This window comes from Balaenoptera acutorostrata, chromosome 16, assembly GCF_949987535.1.
Source record: "Balaenoptera acutorostrata chromosome 16, mBalAcu1.1, whole genome shotgun sequence".
In the NCBI taxonomy this organism is placed as follows: domain Eukaryota; kingdom Metazoa; phylum Chordata; class Mammalia; order Artiodactyla; family Balaenopteridae; genus Balaenoptera; species Balaenoptera acutorostrata.
The window spans coordinates 25,503,662-25,530,057 of record NC_080079.1 but is presented as its reverse complement, the minus strand read 5'-3'; the positions used below and the strand labels follow the sequence as shown (position 1 = coordinate 25,530,057).

At 37.4% G+C, this 26,396-nt stretch overlaps 2 protein-coding genes across 14 annotated transcripts in view; one reads left to right on the top strand and one right to left on the bottom strand.

The window, feature by feature from the left end:
- The first annotated feature begins 4,696 nt into the window (after nucleotides 1-4,696).
- On the top strand, nucleotides 4,697-8,516 carry SFR1 (SWI5 dependent homologous recombination repair protein 1). Of its 6 annotated transcripts, none has more exons than XM_007172095.2 (5): nucleotides 4,697-4,789; nucleotides 5,073-5,111; nucleotides 5,651-5,766; nucleotides 6,375-6,785; nucleotides 7,837-8,516. In XM_007172095.2, exons 3-5 carry the CDS (start codon nucleotides 5,671-5,673, stop codon nucleotides 8,026-8,028), a joined length of 699 nt encoding a protein of 232 aa, XP_007172157.1. In that variant the 5' UTR covers nucleotides 4,697-4,789; nucleotides 5,073-5,111; nucleotides 5,651-5,670; the 3' UTR covers nucleotides 8,029-8,516. The 6 variants fall into 6 exon arrangements, with proteins under 6 accessions (XP_007172157.1, XP_007172159.1, XP_007172158.1 ...); XM_007172096.2 differs by having other exon boundaries at nucleotides 4,764-4,826; XM_028163967.2 differs by lacking the exon at nucleotides 4,697-4,789 and adding an exon at nucleotides 4,812-4,881.
- A 3,694-nt stretch (nucleotides 8,517-12,210) lies between these two features.
- The window catches only part of CFAP43 (cilia and flagella associated protein 43), a 104,785-nt gene continuing 90,599 nt past the window's right edge, over nucleotides 12,211-26,396 (bottom strand). For 6 of the 8 annotated variants that reach the window (XM_007172089.2, XM_007172091.2, XM_007172090.2 and 3 more), the window contains 9 exons: nucleotides 25,937-26,023; nucleotides 25,161-25,249; nucleotides 23,331-23,544; nucleotides 22,113-22,225; nucleotides 20,708-20,867; nucleotides 16,021-16,185; nucleotides 14,142-14,222; nucleotides 12,800-12,953; nucleotides 12,211-12,613 (listed from right to left, as the gene is read on the bottom strand). In XM_007172089.2, the coding sequence (XP_007172151.1) occupies nucleotides 12,447-12,613; nucleotides 12,800-12,953; nucleotides 14,142-14,222; nucleotides 16,021-16,185; nucleotides 20,708-20,867; nucleotides 22,113-22,225; nucleotides 23,331-23,544; nucleotides 25,161-25,249; nucleotides 25,937-26,023 (1,230 nt within the window). In that variant the 3' untranslated portion in view covers nucleotides 12,211-12,446. Of the gene's footprint in view, nucleotides 12,614-12,799; nucleotides 13,816-14,141; nucleotides 14,223-16,020; nucleotides 16,186-20,707; nucleotides 20,868-22,112; nucleotides 22,226-23,330; nucleotides 23,545-25,160; nucleotides 25,250-25,936; nucleotides 26,024-26,396 lie in introns of those variants that run through there. The other 2 variants (XM_057531467.1, XR_009005725.1) reach the window with 2 other exon arrangements.

The following is a 26,396-nucleotide window of genomic DNA, read 5'->3' as shown; positions in this document are numbered from 1 at the left end:
TGACTTCTTGCTGGCACTTCAAAAAGGTTTCAACACTGTGAAATTATCTTGGGAGTTGTTACCTCTCAAACTTCAGGAGGTTAAAGATGATTATAAGACATGTTCTGTTGCTTAAGGATTTGCTGACATCTATTGCCTTTTTTCTCCAAATGACATTTCTGAGTTAATAAAGGATCTGAGAAAGATGTGACCTTGAGCAATACTTTTATTACCATTACTTTCCCACCATCTAACTCTTCTGCCATGACCCTCCCACTCACCCACATCCTACCCCCTTCCTCATTGCGTTATTAATCTAACCTGAATCACTCTATTCTTCTCCAAGAGAACACACCCCACTAATAGCAGTGAATCATAGATACTCTTACTTCTCTAGTCTCTAATGGACTTGACGAAATGCCAGATCTAATAGACTAAAAGGATAGGAACTTCACGTGAAAGGAGTTCTTTAGGTTCTTGTTCAGTATATTACCCTCAATATTAGTTCCCAGATCAACTTTCTGGTTACCTGGTGGTGAACAGGTTCTTATCATTGACCCTCCCCTTATCTCCAGGCTCGAAGTAGCCATCCTACTCAGTGTGGCAACCTCACAGGCATGCCTAATAGCTAAGTCAAGGGCTCTTTCACCTTGAAGTTGAAAATAAAATCCTTTCTTGTTTAACTTGACTAAAAAATATTAAACAGTTTACCCTCAAAAGTCACCTTTTGATAACAAAGTCTTCAACAGTCTCTACAAGTGAACCAATTACACTGTAAAATTCCGTATAAAATATTTAGGTAATAGAGAAAAAAATAGAATGAGTTTGTCAGTTATTCAAAGGGAAATTTATGAGATGACAGAGCACTAGAACATGTCTTCTTCACCATGGATAGGTCTATAGAATGAGATTTGAATTCATGGCAAGAGAAACCTAGAGGAGAGTTTTTGAAGGTGATTTTCAACTTACATATCAGTGTCATTAGAAATACTGAAAGCCAGTTGAGAGAATTTAGTAGACTTTCTTGTGAGTGTTATAAATTTAGTTTAACTTGTCCTGATGGACTTTATAAATCAACTTAATCATGTGGATTTTATATAGTTCTTCTTTACCCAAGTGGATTTTAATTCCAGTTTTAAAAGTGTGTATGTATATTTTAAATTGCTTAAAAAATAGCTACGGATACTACCTATCAATACAGAGAAGTCAATGGAATGGAATTTAGGTCATCCTGAGATTACTGTTAAGATTTTTAAAGTAATGCTAAAGCTAAGAATTTTTACAAAAAGTACTGCAATAAAATTTTAAATTGTGGCTTGAAAGTGTGTGCGTGTGTGTATGCTTGGTTGTATGGAGAGAGAGGCAGAGAGAGAGAGATAGGGAGAGAGACACTATCCACTATTCTCTTCTTGTTATTAAAAAAGAAAAAACCCTCATAAAGGTTTTTAGGTTTATGTCATTACCCCACCAACAATAATCACAGACAAGAATGAACGGAAGAAGCATTTTACCACACCCTGATGAATAACAAAGTGGTGAATAGTAGCCTTGGGTACTGAAGAAAGTTAAAAACAGAGAAAGCCTGCCTTAGGTTAGTATTAATTACTATTATCATTGAATTCTATTGCTCAAATTATTCTCTGTGGTGGAGTAAACAGTCCTTGCCTTCTGGTTCTCTGGGCAGTATTTTTCCCTGCCTGAAAAGTTTCATATGGGGGCTTACCTGGTGGCACAATCGTTGAGAATCTGCCTGCCAATGCAGGGGACACGGGTTCGAGCGCTGGTCTGGGAAGATCCCACACGCCGTGGAGCAACTAAGCCGGTGCGCCACAACTACCGAGCCTGCGCTCTAGAGCCCACGAGCCACAACTACTGAGCCCGCGTGCCACAAATACTGAAGCCCGCATGCCTGGAGCCCGTGCTCCGCAACGAGAGAAGCCACCGCAATGAGAAGCCCGCGCACCACAACGAAGAGTAGTTCCCGCTCCCCGCAACTAGAGAAAGCCCGCGCGCAGCAACGAAGACCCAACGCAGCCAAAAATAAAATAAACAAATTTAAAAAAAAGAAAGATAAAAAAAAAAGTTTCAGATGAAACATACAATGTCATGTGTCAGAAACAACAAACTCCGAATAGGCCAGTAGATTTCAAGTTCCTAAAGACATGGAAATGGTTGCTAGGCTTTATCTAAAGGTACAATGAAAACTATAGGGGCTATATTCCAGATCCCTTACACTAAATTGAGAGTGAAAGGTATGTTTCCATTTTGGTACGTAATGGGAGTAAGTAAAATGCAAACTTGTATTTGGGAAAATCATTCAATTCTAACAACACGTGGAAGTCAGAGATGTAGGTCAACAAATGCACATTTCTGAAATACAGGTTCTTCTGAGTACATGTTCTGAAGTTCTCTGAAAATCTGGCTAAAACAATCCCTTATAATATATCAGTTCATATAATAAGCAAGTCAGAACTTTTGCTAGGCAAGATGTTGTTTTCCTTTATGGAGCCAGCAAAAACACAGCTCTAAGCTTAGGTTATAATGATAAAAGGCTTTTGGAGCAGCTGATTTTAGGGAATCATAAAAACAACCCAACCCAAAGTGTAAAGAATATGCAGAGTGTGCATTATGCTTCTAATGTCAGGACAAACCACTCCGCTTTTTTTTCAGTGTAACTGATGCCAATGGATGAATAAAGGGAGAAATTAATGTACAGACTGGGACCTGTGGCTTGCTGAGGTGAATAACACCTGTAACACAAAATCATGAGCTCTCTCATTTTGTAAATTCCTTGAGATTAATTTACATACTTTTTGAAAAATTTAGAAGGATCAGAATATATTATCAATTATATATGGAAGTTCCAAGTTTCCTGCTATTTATGGCTTACATGGTGAGGTGTCCTACACATCACAGCATCTTTTTAAAAATCTGTGGCCTTTTTGGGGAGGTAAGTGAAGGGGTGAAAGGATTATATGATGCATTCCTTTAGATCAATTAGGGAGTGGTGAATATAGTTGCATCTCTAGCATAACTATCGAGTGCTGCTTAGATACCTACTGCCGCTTTTCACTGCCTGTCATGAATGCTCATTTAATTCTCCAAACACTAGGAGGTTGATACTATTATCCCCACTTTATGGATGAGGAAACCGAGGCACAGCGACACTACCTTACAAAGCACACAAAATGATGGTGCTGGGATTTGAACCTAGGCAATTTGACTCCAACATTTATGTCCTTAATCACTGTATTAGGTTGTCTTCAGGTTCTATATTTATATCCCACTGTTTAGCACTCAGTGAATTCCTTCTGGATCCTAAGCTACCTCCATTACTATCAGATGTTAGTCAAAAGTCAGGGTCAACGTTTAAAATGGCCATTCACTGGGATTCGAAACACTGGCCCATTAAAATTCCCAACTTCCACGCGACTCAGAAATTACTCAACTGTCTTTTCCTAAACCCAGGGCTCCACCCAACCTAGTTAACTTTGTTGTTGCACAGCAACGGAACATCACCACACAGGAAACGAGGATTATTTTAGACTGAGGATGCCGCTGCCCAGTATTCAGCCAGGGCCCTATCTGTCTCAATCATCCCAATTCTGGACCAACCCAATCTTATTAACTGATTGTTCTGCTTCCTGTGTTGCACCACAACAGATTTCCTTGGGCTACATTTTCTCTGAGATTTGACAAGATTCGAAGCCAAGCTAAGAAATCTAACTTTTGAGGTAGATCCGGCAGAAAACCCGTGGCGGGACCGCAGAGTTTGCGGCAGCGAAGGCTACAAAAGAGCTCAACTGCGAGCGCCGGGGCTCTCAGAGAGACTGCTAACGTGTTTGACTGTCAACAGGCCATTGAACCCCGCGCTGCTCTTTCGTGATCTCTGCCTTTGGAGTTTACAAGCTGTAAATTTAACACACAGCCCGCCCCGCGGCTCTGGGTCCCGGGGAGTCTGAGGAAAGGCCTTTGCTGGGGGGAGCGCGGAGAAGGGACTGACGGGAGCCAGGAGAACGGGAGGGGCATTCTCAGGCGTCCTTCACAAACACACAAAAACAAGGAAGCAGGAAGGGAAGGCGATGCAAGGAGAGAGGAGGGAGGGGAAGCCGTAAATAAAAGCGCGCCCCGGGCTTCCCTGGTGGCGCAGTGGTTGAGAATCTGCCTGCCAATGCAGGGGACACGGGTTCGAACCCTGGTCTGGGAAAATCCCACATGCCGCGGAGCAACTAAGCCCGTGCGCCACAACTACTGAGCCTGCGCGTCTGGAGCCTGTGCTCCGCAACAAGAGAGGCCGCGATACCGAGAGGCCCGCGCACCGCGATGAAGAGTGGCGCCCGCTTGCCGCAACTAGAGAAAGCCCTCGCACAGAAACGAAGACCCAACACAGCCAAAAATAAATAAATAAATAAATAAATTTAAAAATAGAGCAATAAAGTCATCAATTAAAAAAAAAAAAAAAAAAGGCGCGCCCCTCCCGGGATCGGTTACTCGTTTTAAGCTCATTCCGGAAAGCGCCCGGCTGCTGCTAAAGCTTGCGGCCGCGCGCGCATAGTCCCCCAGCTCTCGGGCGCTGGGCGGAGCAGAGCAGCGCGCCTCTGTCAACCTGGCCAATCACGCTTTTCGGCCCCTCCCGCGCGGCCTCGCCCCGCCCCCTCGCGGAGGCTCACGGCCGCGCTCGTGCAGTCCCGCCTCTCCGGGAGCAGGACTAAGTGGAGCTGCGCGCGTCAGTCAAACTGGCCAATCGCGCGTCTCTTCCGCCTCCCGCGCGGCCCCGCCTCTGAGACTCCCGGTTGCCGGCAGCAGCTGGGTTAGTTCTCTGCGCTCTCCGGGGACGGCGGAGGGAGGTAGCGTGCTGGACGTGGAGTGGGCGTCTGAGAACTGGACTTCTTCGGGGATTGGGTGGGGAGTCGAGTAGCGCTCCCTTTCCGCGGTCAGGGAACCTCTCAGCTCCACCTCAGGCCTGGGGTCTCTCGAGGGCTCGCGTGGGCTTGCTGTAGTGGCGGGAGGGGAGGGAGGACTCCCTGTGGTATTTTTCCCGGTAAAGTTGATGGCCTTTGTTTGAGAAGCAAACTTCGGTCTCTCCTTTTCAGGGTCTCTTCGCTGCTTAATCGAAAACGATGCAGACAGGAGTAAGTTTATCTGTGCTTGGGCTCCTTATTCCTCAGGCCTGGAGTGTCATTAGTTTTAGGCACACAGCCTTTAGGATTTAGGGTAGCGTGACAGGTCTGATTATGTTTTTTTGAGTCAGGATTTCAGTTACATTTCTTTTCATCGTGAAGCTGGCGTAATGAAATTAAAGAATTCCTGACTATCCAAAGTTGTTATCCAACCCCCCCCCCCAATATGGCAGATTTTGAGGATTTTACCAGATTTTATCCATCAATAAAAACAAATGTGGAGTTGTTCATATGAGATGCTAGCTAGTTAACTTGTCATGAAAAAAACTAGTAGTCACTATAATGACCAACACAATCCGATTTAGGAAAGTAAATGGAAAACTGCAAAAAAAAAAAAAAGAATGAATCACAACTAAGTGAAAGAAGGAAGCTGGCTGGCTTACTTGATGATGTTATGTAAAACAATAAAACATTCTTTCATAAAAATTGAGGAATATATAGAGGTGTGGGTTAATTTGATTTCCGTTTTGTGATTATTTTTTGTTTTTTAGAAGTAAAGCAAGATTTCAAGATGGAAAGTCCATCAGACTCAGCTGTGGTGTTACCTAGCACTCCACAGGCTGGGGCCAATCCACCATCTCCCCGTACAAGCAGTTCAGGAAAACAAGTATGAAAATCTTAGTTCTTTCAGTGGATCTATTCTGTATTTCTAAGTATTGTGGCAATGGTGGTTTCAAGTCTACTGAACATTGTCAGTTAACGTAATGTGTAAATTAGTAAGTAAAAATTTTCTTAACAATTTTAGGTCTTTCCCCTTAGATAATGTATTGGACCTTCCCCTCAAATTTTCATCTTGACCCAATTATTTTCATTTAGTTTCAGTTCAAGTTATTACAGCATTCCAAACAGGAAGTTTGAATCTGACATCATGAAGGTCTTTGGGGGAAAGATCTAGGTCGTTTCCTTAATTTGTAACTCTGAAGCACCTAACCATGTCAGGCTTGGGACAATTGCTGAACAGATGTTTGTGATTACTGAGATAAGTGTTTCAGCACTGTTTTAGAAGGGTGCCGGCTCTGCTAATATAAAAAGGGATTAAAACTTAGTGGAGCTTACAGGAATTAAAGATATTTTGTGATGGTTACTTTACATATATGGAGACAGAAAGTCATCTAGTGGTGTCTGCCATAGAAATGTAAGGTCTTGATTTCTAGTAGATTTATTTATATCAAGAATGTTTTTCTTAACATGATTAACGTTTGATGCCTTTTTCAGCCTATGAGTGCAACCCTTAGGGAACGATTAAGGAAAACTAGATTTTCATTCAATTCCTGTTACGGTGTGGTAAAACGACTTAAAGTAGAGAGTGAAGAAAATGATCAGACCTTTTCAGAGAAACCAGCACCTTCAACAGAAGAAAACTGTTTGGAATTTCAAGAAAATTTTAAACACACAGACAGTGAATTTGAAGAAAGTACATATTTGAAAAATACCTTCAAGAATATCAATGCATGTGCATCTAAATCACTTGATTCTGAGTCAAGCAGTGATCTCCGGAATGACTTTATGAATGAGAATCTTCCCAAACATGGATTAAACAAAGAAAAAGCAAAATTGGTGAAGCAGATTCAGGAGAAAGAAGACCTTCTTCGGAGGCTAAAACTAGTCAAAATGTATAGATCAAAGGTGAGAAGAATTTCAGAACCATTGCCTAATTTTTTTTATTTTTAGATAAATGGTAGGAAAGTATTTCAAAAAGAAAAGTTTATTTTAGCATAATAAGAAATAAGCCAAGTATCCAGAAACCTGGCTTCCAAAAACTTTAACTCAAATATGTCATAGATTTAGAGTAGAGCAGAAGAGGCCTCTAAACACCAGGTATAACTTTTAAAAGTCCCAGCCCTTATTTAATATGCAGTTGAAGCTTTCTCTCTAGTTTCCAGCCCACAGCAGTATTAGACGCTTCAAATGTTAGCTGCAAGTGGCAATGAGAACAGAAGCAACAGCGACAGTGAATGAGAAAAAAAGCTAAAAATGGGCTACAGAATACAATGAGAAGTATTTTTAGTAATGATCTTTTGTTATTCAATTATTTGTAACAAATTATTAAAATGTTCTGAGCATTTTCTTTAAGAAAACAACAAATATATATTAGGTTTTAGATTTCAACCCAGATAAGGTTGAAGAAAATAGAATTTGGGCACTTGGAAGAAGATGACCCTTACTTACCTGGATCATTCATGTATATTGCAATTGCTCCTTCTTCTGCAGCAATGTGTAATAAATGATGGAATACTGTATCTTATTTGCTCTCTTGAATTTTTAGGACTTCTCTAAATATAACTACTTGAGTTTCATGAGATAGTGACATTGAAAAATATTAATTTGAATATCATTTTTTAAAGTACAGCTGTGGTAGAAAAAGTAGATTTTTTTTTTAACCCATATTGTTGCTTCTTTACATAGTTTTGCCCTATTTAATTATTCGATTTTTCCCTGAGGGTAAGGATAGCCCAGAGCTTCTACCAAACAAAACAGCCATAGAACTCAATTTGAGTGATAGTTACTTAAAACCATACTACTTTTTTCCTGGGTAGAAGTCCCATTCATGTCCAAATGTGTTACCCTTTAAACCTACTACTCATCGACTGTTTTGACAACTTTCATTAAGTAAGTTAGGATGACTATCTAGTTATTGACATACATTTATGTCTTTTTTTTTTTTTTTCTGTTTCAGAATGACCTGTCTCAGTTACAGATGTTAATAAAGAAGTGGAGAAGCTGTAGCCAGCTGTTGCTTTATGAGCTGCAGTCAGCTATGTCTGAGGAGAACAAGAAACTAAGCCTTACTCAGCTGATAGACCACTATGGGTTAGATGATAAATTGCTACACTATAACAGAAATGAAGAAGAATTTATAGGTGTTTAATTTATAATTTTTTTCTCCAGAATGTCTTTGTGGATGACAATGTAATTAAAAGATATTTATACATTTTAAAGGGAAGATGTAAACCATTAGGGCTTAGAGAAAGGTATCCTGGTGAACCTGGATCAATTTAGGGCCTCTGTTCTATAAGTATAAACTAGGTTCTAAAATGAAAATTTAGTGTTTTGAATAAATTTGCCAAAGAAAACTTGACAGTTAAAGAAAGGTGAAAACAATTTTAAAAATTAAGTCATGATTAAAAAAATAATTTGGACAACTGTGGAAGTGAGTTTTAATACATTGTTTTATTTATTGTGGTAAAAGTTTTATTTTAAATGTTAAGAAAGTCCATCTAGTGAATGTCTAAACCTAAACTTGTCTGAAAATGCCTGCCTCTCCTAAGTTTATGCCTCTCCTTTGTTTCCACCCATTTACCACATATTTCCATCTGGATGGTCTAGCAGGTAATTAAACTCGTATGTTCAAAATTACATTAGTTCCTGTCTCTTCAAATTTGTTACGTGTATTCCTCATCTCAGTTAGTGATCATCTGTTTCTCATAAAACCACATGTCCTCATCGCCCACTTCAAGGCATCACGGCATACAGGGCCTTTTACATTCATCTACCTTTCTAGTTTTATCTGTGAAATAGGTAAAAGCTAGCGTATCTACTCCATTAACAGTGACTCCTCAGCCAGAAACCCACCTTCACTGGGTTGGGGTTCTGGCTGCCATGTTGTACGTTATCTGTCATCCTGGCCATAGATGGACGTATGACCCAAGCATCCCAGTCCTTGAGAATTCGAAATTGAGCTCAAGAAAAGAAAGCCCATCTCTTTTTGTAGCTGGAGCTGTTGTATGTGAACTTGAAAGCAGAAAAGCTGGTGTGCTTAAGTGTGCCCTTACAGAGAAAGGCAGAGATGACAGAGAGAGAACTTTGTGGGTCAGTGGCTTCTTGGTTCTGGTTTCCAGTCTCTTGGGTCCTTTTAAGGGCTGAGACAGCTTTACTTAGTTGTGTTTTTTTTTTCCCCCAATCTTAAAAAAAAGTACTTCCCTACTACTTGGTAAACAGCCACTACCCTAAGCTTCCCCCCTCCACGCCCAACTGCTCCTTACTTTCAGCCCATTCCTTCCCCGTGATCCAACAGACTATTAATGTTGGCATATCAAGACCCTGCTCTTGCATGCATTCTAATTGTTAATGCCTATGCCAGTAACCTACCCCTCACCCCGGCCCTAATTCTTGCCTTCTAGACACTGCCATTGTCATTGGCTTCTGTGAACACAAGAGGACTGGCCCAGCCCTCACATGGGCCTTCCCTGGCTCTGGGATTCCCAGATGGGCATCCCTGGGAAGCTGTGCTGACCAGCCTCCATTGCTTCTTGCTGCTCAGCCAGAGGTCCTAAATGTGGCAGGAGAAGTGGTTTCCCTGATGATGGTACCAGCATTTGACTGCAGCTGCCCACTGCTGACTAGCACATCCCCTGGAGTCACCCTTACATGTCCATTTGGGGGAACTACAGCATCAGTGGGACTCTGGTTTTGGGAGAGTTGGGGAGCAGTTGGTGGTATAGCAATGGGGATTTCTAAGGCATTGGCTAGGTGCTGAGGGCTCCAACAGCTCAGTGGGCACTTCTACAAGAGGAGGTGGGTCTTGGAGTATGGATGGGGCTTATGGGAGAGTTTGGGGCCTAGGGATGCCCATGAAGCAGTCCCCTTTTTAATAATTTCTATTGAATTTCACCTCCATTTAATAGGATATATTTATTAAGAACTACTGAATAAGAATTATTTTTATTCATTAAAATGAAAGCTAACACTTAGCACTTGCTTTGTGCCAGTTTTAAAAGTATGTTAACTCATTTGAGTTTTACAATTATCAACATCCCAATTTTAAAGATGAGGAAATTTTAAGATTAAGTAGTTATTTAGTGACAGTCAGAATTTGAACCCAAGCAACCCAGCAACAGAGCTCATAACCATGTTATGTTTGACCCAATTAATTATATATATTACTACTTGATAATATAGATAATATTTTAAAGGGCTATAAAAATACAAATATAATTGCTCTTAGTTCAGCAGAAGCTGAGAGGAATCAGTACCATGAACATATCAAGAGAGAGGACTGGGTTCCGTGACCCATGTGCCCTTCCAAAGCACCTGCCAATACCCCCAAAGCAGAAGATGCCTCTTGTTGAAAGTGCTGCTACTAGAATACAGCTTGGGGGCAAGAGGCTCTTGCTAACCTCCACTCTATTTATGCCTCAAAGCTGAGGCATTCAAGCAAGGAGCATTGCCAGAATCACTCAGGGTAGACACTAAGAAACAGAAACGACACAGGCTGTTAAGACCCGGGAATCCACAGAGCACTGTCCAGTGAAATTTGTGGCCTTGCCTTAGTAGCAAATGGAGGCTCCAGCAGCTAATTTAGGTGACATGGAAATATTACCAATAGGCACTACCCTGCTTAATCAGCCAAATCGACTACTTCAGGAATCATTCTAGGTCTAAGGGGGGGGGAGTTGTCAAAATGATGTTGGTTCTATTTTCCTTACCATTCCCACCACTGATCACTATACAGGTGATCAATTATGGTACTATCCTGGCAATTTCTAAATAGAAGGTTTTAAAACTTCTAATTTTTTTTTTCTAAACAGAATGTTTTATAATTGCTCTTTTGCTTTACCTACACCAGTGTACATTGGATATGGTGTTACGAATTAAACTTAACATTTAATTCACAAATTGCAGAACATTGAGACATTGACACCCTTTGGAGATTGTGGTTAATGATCCCAATGGTATTACCTTGAAATGCACCAGTCCATAGGCTATGGAAAGGCAAAGCAGTTTTCTGAACAGTTAATCTTCTCATTACTTATTTATCATCATCTACATGAATAAAGTGATAAACTATTTCATGGAAATGTAAGAATTCTGATCACCAAATTCTTTTGTGTGTGTCTGTGTTTCTCCACACCAAGCAATTCTCAAAACACCATCTGGATGTCCTACAATTCAACTCAATTCTGACACATCTATCTGGAGATAGCATCAGAGTCTACGAGTTAAGGGCTCAGTGCCACAAGACCACCCTCCACTTCAGATGCCATTTGAAAACACAGATTGTTACCTGTGCTTCTGACCGGCTGGCAATAAATCAGAGGTTCCCAAGATTCCCTCCTTCCTTGGGTTCAGTTAATTTGCTAGAGTGGCTCACAGAACTCAGAGAAACATTTTATTTATCAGATTATCATTTTATTATAAAAGGATCTAACTCAGGAAACTCGGGATGGAAGAGATGCATAAGGCAAGTTATGGTGAAAAGCTCAGAGCTTGCTTGCTCTCTCTGGGCACACTCTCCAAACCTTGTCCTTCTGGGCTTTTATGGAGACCTCATTACATAGGCACGATTGATTAAATCATTGGTCATTGGTGATCAATTCAACTTCCAGCCCCTTTACCCTTCCTAGAGGTGGGTGTGGGGGGGGTGGATGTGGGTAAGGGTGGGGGGGTGGATGGGAGGTTGGGACACAGGGTTGGTTCTCCTGGCAAACAGCCCCCATCCTTAGGTGCAATCCCAAAGTCACCTCATTAACATAACAAGACACCTGTACCTCTCTCATCACTTAGGAAATTCCAAGGGTTTTAGGATCTCTGTGCCAGGAATGGTGTCGAAGACCAAATATATATATTTCTTATTATAAATCACAATATCACAAAATGAGAAAATGCTTTTTTCTGTTTACTAAACTCAATCGTGTGGGGCACAAAATTAAGTTCTGTTGCAATAAATATGAAGTATAGAAGATTATGTCATGTTTATGTAGAATGTTTATGTAGAAGAAAATATGTTGTAATTTACAAATGATTTAGGGCTTGGTAAAAGTAAACAATTCACCTTGTTCCCATTGGTAGGACAGGGAATAATCTTAAACATTCTATTAATTTTTTTCCTGATGATAGAGAAATGCTTACTGAAGAAAATGGGAAATATAGAAAAGTATAAAAGATAAAAATCATTCATAATCTCATAACATTCCTGGTAATTTTATAAAATTAGAAATACCAGTAGTGGCTAAAAATAATATTTTGTCTTTAAGACTTTCTATACTACTACTGTGAAAATAATTTTTGATCAAATTAAGACAATAAAATAGATCTTGAATATATTCTGAGTTAAAATCTTGTTCATTCTTGAATAAAAATCATTCATGTTATTTTAGACATTTATTCATGCAGGACAAACATTTTTACAATGACTAAGGCTAAAATCAAACAATTTGCTATTAAAAATATGCCACTAAAAGGAGACTCTACTTAAATTTCCTTATATAAGAGAAACAGAAATCATTTTAACCAAATGAAATTATTTTTAAAATGACTGATTTGGTCTTATGTTTCCCACCAGCATTTTTACATTTGAACGAGAGCAGGAAATGTTTTCATCCTTAATCTTTCAACTTCAGCCTGTAGTATTGAAATCTGCTCAGCTTGTTCTTTTGAAATTTTTGTTAATTTTTGGTGTTGCATCATGTTTTCATATCGTTCTTTGGCAATCTTTTCACAAGTCAGTGTAGACCCTATCCCAGGAATGAAGAAGAAGGAATCATTTGGATTATTATCTATACTTTTAAATACAGAAACAGCACTCAGAATCAATTAAACATATGGAACAAATACTGGTAGCTTTATAACCACTGTACAGATTTTAGGAATTATGATCACTTTTAAAGAAACTGACAGTTGATTGAAGAAAAAAATCTTACCCACTGCATTACAGATGTCTTTTCTCTCTGAGACAGCCACCAGTTCTTCTCGTAAATTGCAGCTTAGGGTATAATTTGCTACATCTTTTTGATTGCTGCACCTTCTCAGTTTTTTAAGCAGCTTTTTGCAGTTTTCCACATTCTTTTTGTGGGTCTGAAATTTTTGTTCCCATGACACCCCACAGAAATAATTTTGAAAAAAATATATTTTATAAAGACATTATTCTTAAAATTTAAATACATTGTCATCATTAAGACATCTTACCATCATATCCCTAGTACCTAGCATAATGCCTGCACATAGTAGGTACTTAAATTATTTGTTGAAAGATAGAATGGTATGTTAATACACATTTTAGAAAAAAATTTGTATGTTCTTAGAAATGAGAGAAGATTTTAAAAACACATAGCCTTGAGATTACTTTGTTCCATATATGTTCAACACTCAAAACTGAGCATTGTTAGGCAATTAGGGTAAAACAAAGCCTTTACAATGCAAAGGAAAGACTATCAGCACTTCTACTACATAAATCATAACCTAATGTGAAACAGGAAATTTACCTACACTCTGATATCTCCCAAGGGGTTAATTCAAATGTTAAAAGAAGTGCTTCACAACCTAAATGACTGACAGATGAATGGATGAAGAAGATGGGGTACATACATACAATGGAATATTACTCAGCCATTAAAAAGAATGAAATAATGCCATTTGCAGCAACATGGATGGACCTGGAGATTATCATACTAAGTGAAGTAAGTCAGACAGAGAAAGATAAATATAATATGATATCGCTTATAGGCAGAATCTTAAAAAAATGATACAAATGAACTTATTTACAAAACAGAAACAGACTCACAGACTTAGAGAACAAACTTATGGTTACTGGGGGAAGGGAGAGAGCGCTAGATTGGGAGGTTGGGATTGACATATACACACTGCTATATTTAAGATAGATAAGCAACAAGGACCTACTGTATAGCACAGGGAACTCTGCTCAGTATTCTGCAATAACCTAAATGGGAAAAGAACTTGAAAAAGAATAGATACATGTATGTGTATAACTGAATCACTTTGCTGCACACCTGAAACTAACACAACACTGTTCATCAACTATACTCCAATATAAAATAAAAATTAAAAAAAAAGAAGTGCTTCAGGCTACCACATTGGTTATAGTTGCAAAGACACTATTTAGAGACCTCTAATTACATCCTGAATATCACTATAAAAGACCAAGATTTTGGTAGGTTCTATTGAATTCATGATTTGCAAACTATTACTTTGTTCAAATCATTCACAACTACTGGAATTATAATGATCAGTATCCTTGAGACCTACCTTATCTAAAACAGCAATGGTTTGCTCCATTATTCCAATCTGAATGGCAATCAGAGTCTCATAGTTTGGTTCATTTAGGTACTTTAAGAGGAAAAAAAAAAACCCACAATGTATGTAAGGATATTTTTCTCTATTTCTTTCAGTAGATAATTTTATAAAGATTATCTTAGTTTTGAAAGTTACTGTTTCTCATAAAAATTATCTATCCAAGTTAGGATTGATTTGACTTTAGTGTCATGCTATTTACTTATACTTGGCTATTGATACACTCATCTATATACTAATAGTTACAAATGCCTAGAGTTTATTTTCTCATTCATTCATTCACTTATTCAACTCACCAAATATTTATTGTGTCTCATTTGAGAGTGTCTCATTAAGTCCCATATTAACAATGTCCCAGTTAAAGATACTGAGGGAGATAACAAAGATAGATAACATGACAGAGCCTTCAAGAAAAAGAGAACATGTAGTATGATTAGTTGCCAGAATGTATGTAAGGTGACATGCAAATTAAAAGGTGGTTTGAGTTGGGCTATTGTTTCTCTGAACTGGGGAAATCAAAAGGCTTTATGGATGAGGTGGCATTTAAACCAGACCTTGAAAAATAGATAGATTAGGGATGTGAAAAAAAAAATGCAGAAAAATATTGCAGGTAGAAGAGCCAGTATAAGCAAAGGCACAGAGGTAGAATCCTAGAAAATAAAATCAGTTTGGTTTGAGAATACTGATGTGTAAGAGGAACAGTGGGAGTGAATTTCAAAAGATAGTTTGAAGGACACCGAACGCCACTTAAGGATTTGAGAATTCATGTGCCAGGTAAGAAGAGGAACTTTAAAATGTTTGAGCAGAGTAGTAATGTTATTAGACCTGAAGAGGAATGTGACAGCAGTATACAGTATAATTAGAAAGAGAAAAACGCAAGGTCAAGAGACTAGTTAGGAGATTATTATAAAATACTCTAAACCATTGAAAAGGAAGGACTGAAGCAAGGTAAAGGCAGTGGGCATAGAGAATGAGGGAGTAAATGGATAAACTAGTCAAGACTTGGAAGACAAGGGAAAGAGAGGAATCAAAGAGGACAACAACTTTAACCCTGAGTGAATGGCTGAAAGAACAGAAATAAGCAAAATAAGAAGAGGAGCTGTTGGGAGGTGGGAAATACAGAAATAGAGCTTGAGAAAGGTCAGGTTCAGAGAGCTTAGATTGGAATTCGAATTTAATTGGAATCCAGAAAGCTTGGATGAGTCTTTTAGCAGTGATCATGAAAGTCAGAAAAAGAGAAATCATCAAAGGAGAGGGCATGGAAAGAAACACAGAGCTGAGGGCAGAATCTTAAAAATAGCTATACTTAAGAGAAACAAAAGAGAAATGGGGAAAAGAGGCAGAGTGGTCTGACATGTCGGAAGAAATACAGGAGAAAACATGGATGATTAAAGCCAAAACAATGGGCAATTAAGAATGGAGATGGATGGACTTCCCTGGCGGTCCAGTGGTTAACACTCCGTGCTTCCACTGCAGGTTCGATCCCTGGTCAGGGAACTAAGATCCCACATGCCACGCGGCCAAAAAAAAAAAGAAGATGGACAAATGCTACAGGGATGGTTATGACTGGGAAAGGGACCACTAGATTTGACAATTAGGAAATTCTTGGTGAACTGCAAGACAGAACTATACTACTGAATGGGTCACAAAGAACCAGAGGCAGCAAATGTAAACTACCAGAAGAAACAGACAGAATTCATAGTCACATTATGAACTACTTCTGGCATAGAACATGCTTGACGTCACAGAGTCTTCTTATTAAATACTGGTTGATTGAATGAATAAATTAATGAATGAAATTAAAATTATATCGTGGGGGGCAGGGAGAACTTACCTTTTGACGATCTCTTGAAAAAAACAGCATCTGAATATCCCAAGCCTTCTGATTTAGATCTTCCATTTCCATCTCCATTTTCTTATGTTCCCACTCGATCTGAAATATTCCTTTGTGGATTTCTTTACTTTCCATCATGCTAGCAACTTTCTTTTGTCCTTGAGTCTTAAAGAAAAAGTACATTCCGATATTCATGTAATATGATTCTGCATACAGAATACAGAATATTTGAAGCTGAATGCTTTTCTTAGAAAACACTTGGAATGCAGAGATAATTCTATCCTCTTTTTTAAAATGTAGCAGATATTAAAAAATTACTTCATGGGCACAATCTGATCACTATAAAGCATGATAGTTACTAAACAGAAGGGATTATAAGATACATTTGAATGGCATAGCCAATTTACTTTTATGTCAGTGATTAGGCAGGAACTCCTCTTGCCATCACCAATCTACCAATCTGTATGCATTTATACCCCTAGTCTGCCCTGCTTCTTGACACTATAGATAAAGGATTGTAATTTAATGCAGCTAGGCACAGCAGTATCTTGTTGGAAGCTAGTGGAAAAGCAAAAATATTCAATGGGTTAAATATGATATTTAAACACCTAGATGTTTTGTACTTCATTTCAAATTGCCTACATGAAGTTCAGGAATATTTTCATGGAGTTGTTTTCCCAGATTGCTAACAGTGAAACTACTATGTCTCTAAAATAAATTTGTATGTGAGTTCCATCAGTTAATGTTTTATATTTTTCCTCCCTTCTCCTTCAAGAACTTAGCTTTTTCAAGTTCATGCCACTAGACTATACCAACTGCTACTCTTTCTAAAAATTATTTTCATCTTTTGGTCACTGCTTGGACTCAGTTCCTTGAATTTCCCACTTTCAATGGTCTTTTCTCTATCTTGCTCAGCCACCCAGCTCCCATGATCATACCCTTGATCTTGTCATCACCAGCTCCAAAATCTTAAGGTCAAGCATTTCTCTGGAGCAGTATTTCCCAAATGTGGGAAATATTAACCCACCAGGGGACATTCAACTATGTTTGGGGACATTTTTGGCTGACGTAACTGTAGGGGGACATTGCTACTGGCATCTAGTGGGTAGAGGCCAGGGAGGCTGCTAAACTTCACACAATACACAGGACATCTCTCCCCAACAAATAATCATCCAGCTCAAAATGTCAGTAGTGCTGAGGTTGAGAAACACTTCTGTCGAACTACCACATCTCCTCTCTCCTTTCCTTTCAGTCAACTTTGTCATAAGATTTATTTATAGTCCCGGTTTCAACTTCCTCACTTCATATTGTTTCTTCAGCCATCACCAATTGAGCTCCTACTCCAACCCGCCACTGAGACTGCTCTTGTCAAGTAATTGACATAGTGCATGGTTCCCTCCTCCTTGGAACTGTTTCTCTCATGGTTTCTAGGTTTCCTTCTATCTCACTGGCAGTTCCTTCTCAGTCTCCTCACTTAACTCCTTCTCTGCTAGATCTTTCAGAGTTGGACTTCGGGTGTTGGCCCAAATGCCCTCCTCCTATCTACCCACTTCCTACGTGGTCTCAAGCAATCTCGTGGCATAAATTATCTCTATGCAGATATCTATATGTAATAATCCATATGTAGTTAAATATATGTGATCAACATATAGAACACTCCTAAATATATATCTCAACCCTGAATTCTGGCTATTAGATATTTCCACTGGGGTGTTCTCTAGGTATCTCAAATTTAACAAAAGCCAACATTCTTCATCCTATGTCCCCAGCCAAGGCTACATCTCCTCAGTCTTTCTCATGTCAGTGAATGACACCATCACCTTCTCAGTTGCTCAAAAGCCAAAATATTAAGAATTATTCTTGATCCCTCTCTTTACCTGACCCTTCACATTCAGTCCATCAACAAATCTGATGATTGTTGCTCCTACCCTAACAACAAAAATTGAAGGAGAATTAAAAACTTCCTGAGATAAACAAAAACTGAGGGAGTCCATCGTTACTAGACTGCTCTACAAGAATTGCTAAAGGGAGTCCTTCAAGCTGAAATAAAAAGCAAGTAGATAGTAACTCAAAGCCAGAAGAAATAAATTAAAAAAAAAAAAACTAACTAAATAAAAAATGTAACTACATAGGTACATATAAAAGCCAGTATTCTTGTATTTTGGTTTGCAAGTACTCTATTTTTCCTGTGTGGTTTAAAAGAAAAATGCATAAAATAATAATTAAAAATCTATGTTAATGGACACATAGTATATAAAGATGTAATTCATGATAATAATAACATACTGGGGGAGAAACAGAGCTCCATGGAAGCAGAGACTTGCATACCATGGAAACTAAGTTGGTGTTAATTTGAACTAGTCTGTTATAAAATTAAGATGTCAATTGTAATTCCCAGGGGTAACCACTAAGAAAGCATACGGAAAAGGAAATGTATAGGGAAAAGGAAAAGAGAAGGGGATCAGAATGGTTCTCTGCAAAAAAAACCCAATTATATACTAAAGAAAGCAATAAGGGAGGGACTGAACAACCAAAAAATATGATATGCAGAAAACAAATACCAAAATGGCAGCAGTAAGTTCTTCTTTACCAGTAATTATGTTCAATGTAAATGCATTAAAGCCTACAATTAAAAGGCAAAGATAGACACAATGGATTAAAAAAAGATCCAATAATATTCTGTCTAGAAGAGACTCACTTTAGATCCAATGACACAAGTAGCTTAAAGGTGAAAGGATGGAAAGATAGCTTCCATGCAAACTGTAACCAAAAAACAGCTGGAATAGTTATACTAACATCAGACAAAATAAACTTTAACACAAAAATTGTCTTTTATATGCTGATAGAAGGCCAATCCTTCAAGAAGATATAACAATTATAAACATATATGCACCTAAAAACAGCTTCAAAATATATGAAGCAAAAATTGACAGAATTGATGGAGAAATAGACATTTTAATAACAATAATTGGAGACTTCAATATCTTACTTTCACTAATGTGTAGAACAAGTACATAGATCAATATAGAAATAGAGGATTTGAACACTATAAATTAATTAGACATGAGACATATACAGAATTCATCACTCAATAACAGCAGAATACACATTATTTGCAAGTGCAAATGGAACAGATCACATGTTAGGCCATAAAATGAATCCTAATACATTTTAAAAGATGGAAATCATACAAAGTATCTGCTCTGACCACAAGGGAATGAAACTAGAAATCAATAACAGAAAGAAAACTCGAATATTTACAAATACGTGGAAATTCAACACCACATTATTAAATAATCAGTGAGGTCAAAAAAGAAATAACAAGAGATATTAGAAAATACTTTGAAATGAATGTAAGTGAAAACGTAACATACCAGAACTTACACAAATCCTTCTGAAACACTTAACAAAAAATTGAAAAGGAGGGAATATTTCCAAACATTTTATGAGGCCAACATTACCCTGTTTGATTATCAAAGCCAGACAAAGACACCACAAGAAGAGAAAATTACAGGTCAATATCCTTGATGAACATAGATGCCAAAATCATGAACAAAATATTAGCAAACCAAAGTCAACAGTACATTAAAAGGATCACACACACACACACACTCCTAGACATATGTTCAAACTGCTGAAAACCAAAGATAAAGAGAAAAATCTCAAAGGCAGACACATTATTTTAAGAGGAACAAGGATTAAAAAAATATAGTAGGCATCTTGTCAGAAGTTCCATAAGCCAGAAGAAGATGAGCACCTTTAAAGTGAAAAGAATGAGAGGGAGAAAGAAAGAATCTGTCAATCCAGGGAACCCAGCAAAATATCTTTCAATAATAGAGGTGAATCAATTTCAGACAAGGAAAAACAGAGAGAATTTATTACCAACAGACTTACAATTCAGTTGTTAAAAGAAGTTTTTTAAGCAGAAGGTATATATAATACAAGACAGAAACTTCAATCTATACAAAGAAATATCTCTTGAAATAGTGAAATTGAAGGGGCATAGAAAATGCTTTTTTCTTATTTTCATCACTCTAAAAGATAACTATCTACAGCAACAATAATAACAATATATTGTGGGTTAAGAGCATTTATAAAAGTAATATGTATAGCAACATTAGCACATAATTCCCAAATAGCACAAAATCCTCAAATATTTGGAAATTAAATAACACACTTCTAAATAACCCATAGTAACTTCTAATAGGAAGTTACAAGGGAAATTAGATAATATTTTAAATGGAAAGAAAATAAAAATACAAAATATCAAAATTTGCAGAATGCAGCTAAAATAGTGCTTAGAAGGCAACTTACAACATTAAATGTTTATATCAGAAAACAAGCAAGGTCTGAAATCAATTCTCTAAGCTTATCAAACTTATCATTAGGTGAGGAGATTGACTCTAACAAAATAATAGTATGTATATTAGAACGAACATTTAACTCCGTGGTCCTGAACTTCTTTTACCTTAGAATTATCTAGCAAGCTTTTAAAAAATATCCATGCTTAGGGGTGGGGTCTGGACACATTTGTAAACTTGTTCAGGTGATTCTAATGTAGAGCCAGAGTTAGCAACCACTGGTTCAACTGAATGAAAATGATTTACCATAGAAATGGGAGAATATGAAAAATATTTGGTACAGCAGATGATATGTTGGTTTTTTCTCCTTAAAGCATGATAATTACCCGAATCACAGAATTCAAGTCTTCAATTATGTTCTTGTTGATGAGGATTGCATCAGAATAATCCAGCAGTAACTGGAAATTCTCCAGTTCTACTTGCCCTTGTTTAAGGAGGATTTGGATTGTCAAATTCAACTGGAATTTCACTTTGTCTTCCTGTAATCTAAATTGAAAAAGACTTTAAAGTAAGTAGTTGTAATATATTTATATTCCAAATTTCATCTATCATCTGATATATAAATTCGATAAAATATATCTGATATAAAAATTGAATATAAAATTCAAAATTAATTTTCCTTAAGTTGAAGGAAAACATGCTGGAGATTAATGTGGAAAATAATTTCCCAATGACAAGCTTTCCTAGAGGTCTCTATGGTACCTCTTCTTACTGATGTGGAATTACACGTGGGCCGCTCAAAGAATGGTATGGACAGAAATACATTCATAAAGTTTTACTTCATGATTAAGAAAAGATTAATATGGTTTTGAATGTAAGTGGAAAAAATAGAGATGTTACCAAATAACAAATCTGTTAAAGTTCTGACTTTATGTATTGATCTCTGATATTATGTTAACAATGTTTAATCTGCATGCTACTTATCAAATCTATTTTTAGGTAATTCATATTCCTACTCATCACCTAGATCTGAAAATGATGTTTAATGATGAATTTGGGAACATCAGAGAAGTATTTATCAATGTGGCTGTAAATATGGCCAAAAGTGAAGCAAGGACTTAAAACAGTATCCCAATTACTCCGGAAAATACAACAAGCTCCCCTGAAGAAAAAATATTAGCTGCTTAGGCATCTACATGGAAATTTCTTGGATATCTGCTTAATTTTCCATACAGTTTGCTTGTGTGGCTTGAGCTTAAAAGTACTTACCAGCAGAAACATGTTCTTTGTATTTTCATGTGGAAGGAGATTAAAATAAAAGATTTTCCCCAAATTTGCCTATTTGATTAAGTCACAGGAATGTGAGGTATAGTATAGGGAATATAGTCAATAAAATTGTCATAACTTTGTGTGATGATAGATGGTAACGACTTATCATGGAGATCATTGAGTAATGTATAGGAATATCAAATCACTATGTTGCACATCTGGAACTAATTTTGTAAGTCAATTATGCTTCAAATTTTAAAAAAGGGAAAAAAAGAAATTGAAGAGTAAAAAAAAACTTGACCATTTGCAGTAAGAACAGTGGAGCATGTAGGCAAATTTCATTCTGAAATAAGGTCTTATGTAACAAAATGCACTTTCTCAAAGAGAAGTTATAAAGCCATGAATATAGGTAAGCCAGTGCCAGCTGTAAACCAGTGAGTCAGCATTCTCTCCCCATGATAACACAGCCTAATTTAGCCCTAGATTTTGAATAAATGAACATGAATGAAAGGTTCAAATTACAGGATGAGCTCATGGACCACTTTTTCAATTTCATGTTGCACCTTCTCATCATCCTCAGTTCTCCTCTGGAGGAAAGCCACCATTTCTATTAAGCCAGCTGCTTTCTGCTTTACCTGAAGAAACCAAACCACCAACATCTCAGAACATACGGGGCTTTAGAAATAAAAGCAAACTAATTTTAAAGAACTTTAAAAAATGTACATCTTTTAACTTTGTTACAAAACCTTAACAAGTCCAACTTTCTAAGAAATAAACAAAAATTTAAATCCTGCTATTATGTAATATAAGAAACCCAAAACTTAACATGGTACATCCCATGAATAATTAGAAAAGTATCAAATTTGCTTCTCACTGAAAGACAATATGCAAGCAACTAGAATTTTTCTTATATCTTATCATCTTAGATAAAGTTTTACAATCATAGATACTTTAACAAGAATAAGATAGCCTGACGCATGCGGCACACAATTTAGGTAATCTGGCGGCAGGGCCAGGGGGCAAGGTGTGGTCAAGAAGCAGCAAGAGGAAGGAGTCTCTTCCCAATTAAACACACGCTCAAGTTGCTACCCTTTGTTACATTAACAAAATATTCTAGCAAAACTATAAAGCTGATTCTGGTGAAATATAATTCTAATCTATGCAAAAAGGGATGAGGACTACTCAGGACCAGAGCAGACAGGAGAAGTTGTATCTACAACAGTGTTGTCCAAGAGAAATGTCATGTGAGCCATCAGTGCAAGCCACATATATAATTTTAAATTTTGTAGGAGCCACATTATACAAGTGAAATGATACAGATGAAATTAATTTTATTATCTTATTTAATACAATATATCCAAAACATTATCATTTCAACCTGTAAGGAATATAAAAAATATTAAGACATTTTCCATTCTTTTTTTTATGCTGAGTCTTCTAAATCTGTGTGTATTTTCCAGTTACAGCATGTCTCAATTAGGACTGTCCACATTTATTTCAAGTAAAAAATAACCCCGTGTGGCTAGTGGCCATCAATTTGGGCCTACAAGTACTTAGCCCTCAATAGGACTGAGGTTAATATTTTATTTCTTTATCAGTATTATTAATATTACTAACTACTACCCTAGTGGGAAAACCTAAATAACTAGCTTTTCTAGAAGCACTGACCACCATAAACTATATATTTGATACTAGTACACTAAATAAAATGAAATAAAATAATAAAATGTTATTATATACTTTCTGTTCATTTTCCACTTTCGCTCGTCTGGTCATGCAGAAATGTTCCCAGACGGAGGGGTCCAAGCCTTCTGGCATGTTATTAATACTGTCCAAGTCATCCATGGCTTTCATTAACTGGGCAAAGGCATCCTTATTCAATTTCCCAGATCCTGGTCGCTCTCCAAAAGGCACAAGACTGGTCGTATCTGAGTGCACTTTTTGTTTGTGAATCCTGGTATAACCAATAAAAGCCCATCAACCTTTCACATTCTCACATACAAAAAAAATCACTGTTAAATTAATGTAACCCTTGGCAGAGGTCTGACACTGCATGACAGTTTCCTGTGGCTAGCGGGTGGATTACCCCAAAGAGAAAAGCACGCACTTGGACCTTCTTCCATCCTCTCTGGATCCCCAGACATGGCCTCGGCTGGACTATAGATGTCCCCAATTGCTGTCAGCACTGGCAGCTTTACCTGCACTAGAAAACGTCTCCCTTCTGGGCATTTTAAGCAGGTAAGTAAATGCCTGAGGGAAGCGTGGATGTCCCCTGGTTCTGCCCCATACATCCTCTGCTGGTATCCTTGTTGCAGGTGAGTAGCCTGGAAAATGTTCAGATATACGTGCAACTGGAGAAGTGCCTCTTTTTATCTACATTAATGGATTAGTTTTGTTTCCCTGGCCTGCGGCTGGGAAGAGAAGGGTACAGAGATTTGTACCAGGCACTCACTCTCAAGTTGCTTTACAATTTGCCGTGAAGTTACTATTGTTATCCTCTTTTTCTAGATGAAGGAAGTGAGGCTCTGAGAGAAGTGACTGGCCAAGGCCACAGGTCTGATAGATGTGGAGTTAGGATTTAAAGCTAATTCTGTTGGACAATAGAGTTTATGCCTTTTCCACTGCTGCCTCCCAGTATATGGAAGGTCTCACTTCTTTCTTCACAGGCTTATGTAACTCACTCCTTTAAAAATAGGGAAACAAAGACATAAGGCTTGTTCTAGGCTGAATTCCTCAGGTTGCATGTAACGTGTCAAAGGTGAGGGAATGAGTTTGCATCTCAGACACAAATGAGCCTATATCTTTGTGACAAACTCCATGATTCCTACGTTATGTCTGATTAAAAATTATGGAAATCTGAACTGATAAAAATTTGGAAATCTGTGAAATGTAATTCTAATGCTACTCTTGGTATAAAAATCAGATATTTTAGAACTCTTCTGATAATGGTTATTTTCAATCATTTATACTGGCATTTTTCAAACTTTGTCTTGAACACAAATCACATGAGATGCTCTGAGGAAAGGGTGTTTGTGGTCGAATAAGTCTGGAAAACATTTCCTACTCTATGTCTTATACGTGGGGATGCAAAGGCTGCAAAAAGTTCTGAAATGTTCTTCAGTAAAGAAAATCTTTTAACTTTATCTTTTTCAATCCAGTATTTCCTTAAACTTATTTTGTCTTGGAAGACTTTTATGTGTAATTCCAATTCATACTGCAAGGGACTCATACTTGCTGGAACACATCTTGGGAAAAACAGTTTATAAATCTGTCTGCCATTTGTGTCTTACGAGGAACTACTTTCATGTATAAAATAGAACCTATAATAGCACTATGATTACCTAGATACTTAACTGTTTTTAAATAGTAAAAAGAAATCCTTAGTCTTCATTGCCTACTGTAAGATATAAGAATGATCTTTAACAAACTGAGTTATGATCAAGACACTTGAACATTTTCACATAAAAGATGTTACACTGAATATTACGAACTAATCGGGAGAAAAAGCTGACATCTAATAACGCTTACAAATTTTTTTCTCAAAAACATGATAGCAAAGAGGAAACAAACCTTGGTCGGCGTTTAAAAAGTTTGTAGAGTATATCCACCTGATGACTGGGAATTTCAGAAAATTCCTTTTTAAAGCTGCGATCTAGAACCTAAGGGAAAACATATCATTGACAGGATTGCAACTTTGTTCAGAAGGCTTTTATTTGTTGACAATACTCTTTAAAATATAGGTTGTATCACTTTGATTTTAAAAATCCATGAAAACTTGGTTTATAACCTTGTTAGAGGGTGACCACTCACTGTGCAAGGATTTAACAAAGATTTACTTTGAACAAGAAGCACCTCAGTAAATTTAAAACATTATTTCATATAAGAGGTCTTAGAAATCATTCAGAACTGAAGTTTCACAAAATGATATTTACCTGTAAAACATGCAAGTTACCTCAATTTTATTCCATTCTGTTCTATTCTATTCTTCTGTTTGCTTTTCTATCCTATTCTTTTCCATTATAAATCTGCTGGTCATAGCCTACTAAATTGATTTCATAACCAACTAATGGGGCTTGCAACCTGAAGTTCAAAAAGCTCCAAAGTCTAGATGAGCTCTCTCTTTTTCATACAAGAGAAAGCTTAAACGAGAGAAGTTTACAAAAATTTATTTTACACAGTGATTTTTAGAAATACACAGTGGCATAGAATGAAGTACACCCGTAATTGTGAATTGCAGTAGGAGAAAAATCTATGAGGAAATTAAATTATATCCCCCTTAATCTTCCCCTAATCCAGGCAGCAGCAACTCTATTGCATTAGCGAGTGGGTGAGACAACAGCTCTCACTTTGTCTTCCGCCAGTAAGTTGTCATAGTGATCCTTGTACATATCGAGGTCTTCTCTAGATTTCCGGATGGCCTCTGTAGTCTGGCTCTATAATAACATCGGGAATAGAAGATTGGAACTGGAGATTTTTCAGGATAAACAAAAATATTGGGGATACTGAAAAGAACAAGGAATTCCCTAGTACAAGATAAATGTGAAGTGAAGTATCGATTACAGATAACATTCACAGAAGAAAGTAAACTGACTGGAGACTGAAAGGACAAACATCCACTCACCTGTTTCAAAGGGTAGCCAGCTCTGTATGTGAGTGTGTAAGTGACCAGGGAGCACACTACACTCTTGGCAGGGCAGTATGGATGATGAAATTGCACAGACTTGGGAGTTGCATGGACATTGGTTCTGAGAGACTGAATATATAAATGGACAACGGCCAGACCGTATATAAAGATAGAGCCCTGAC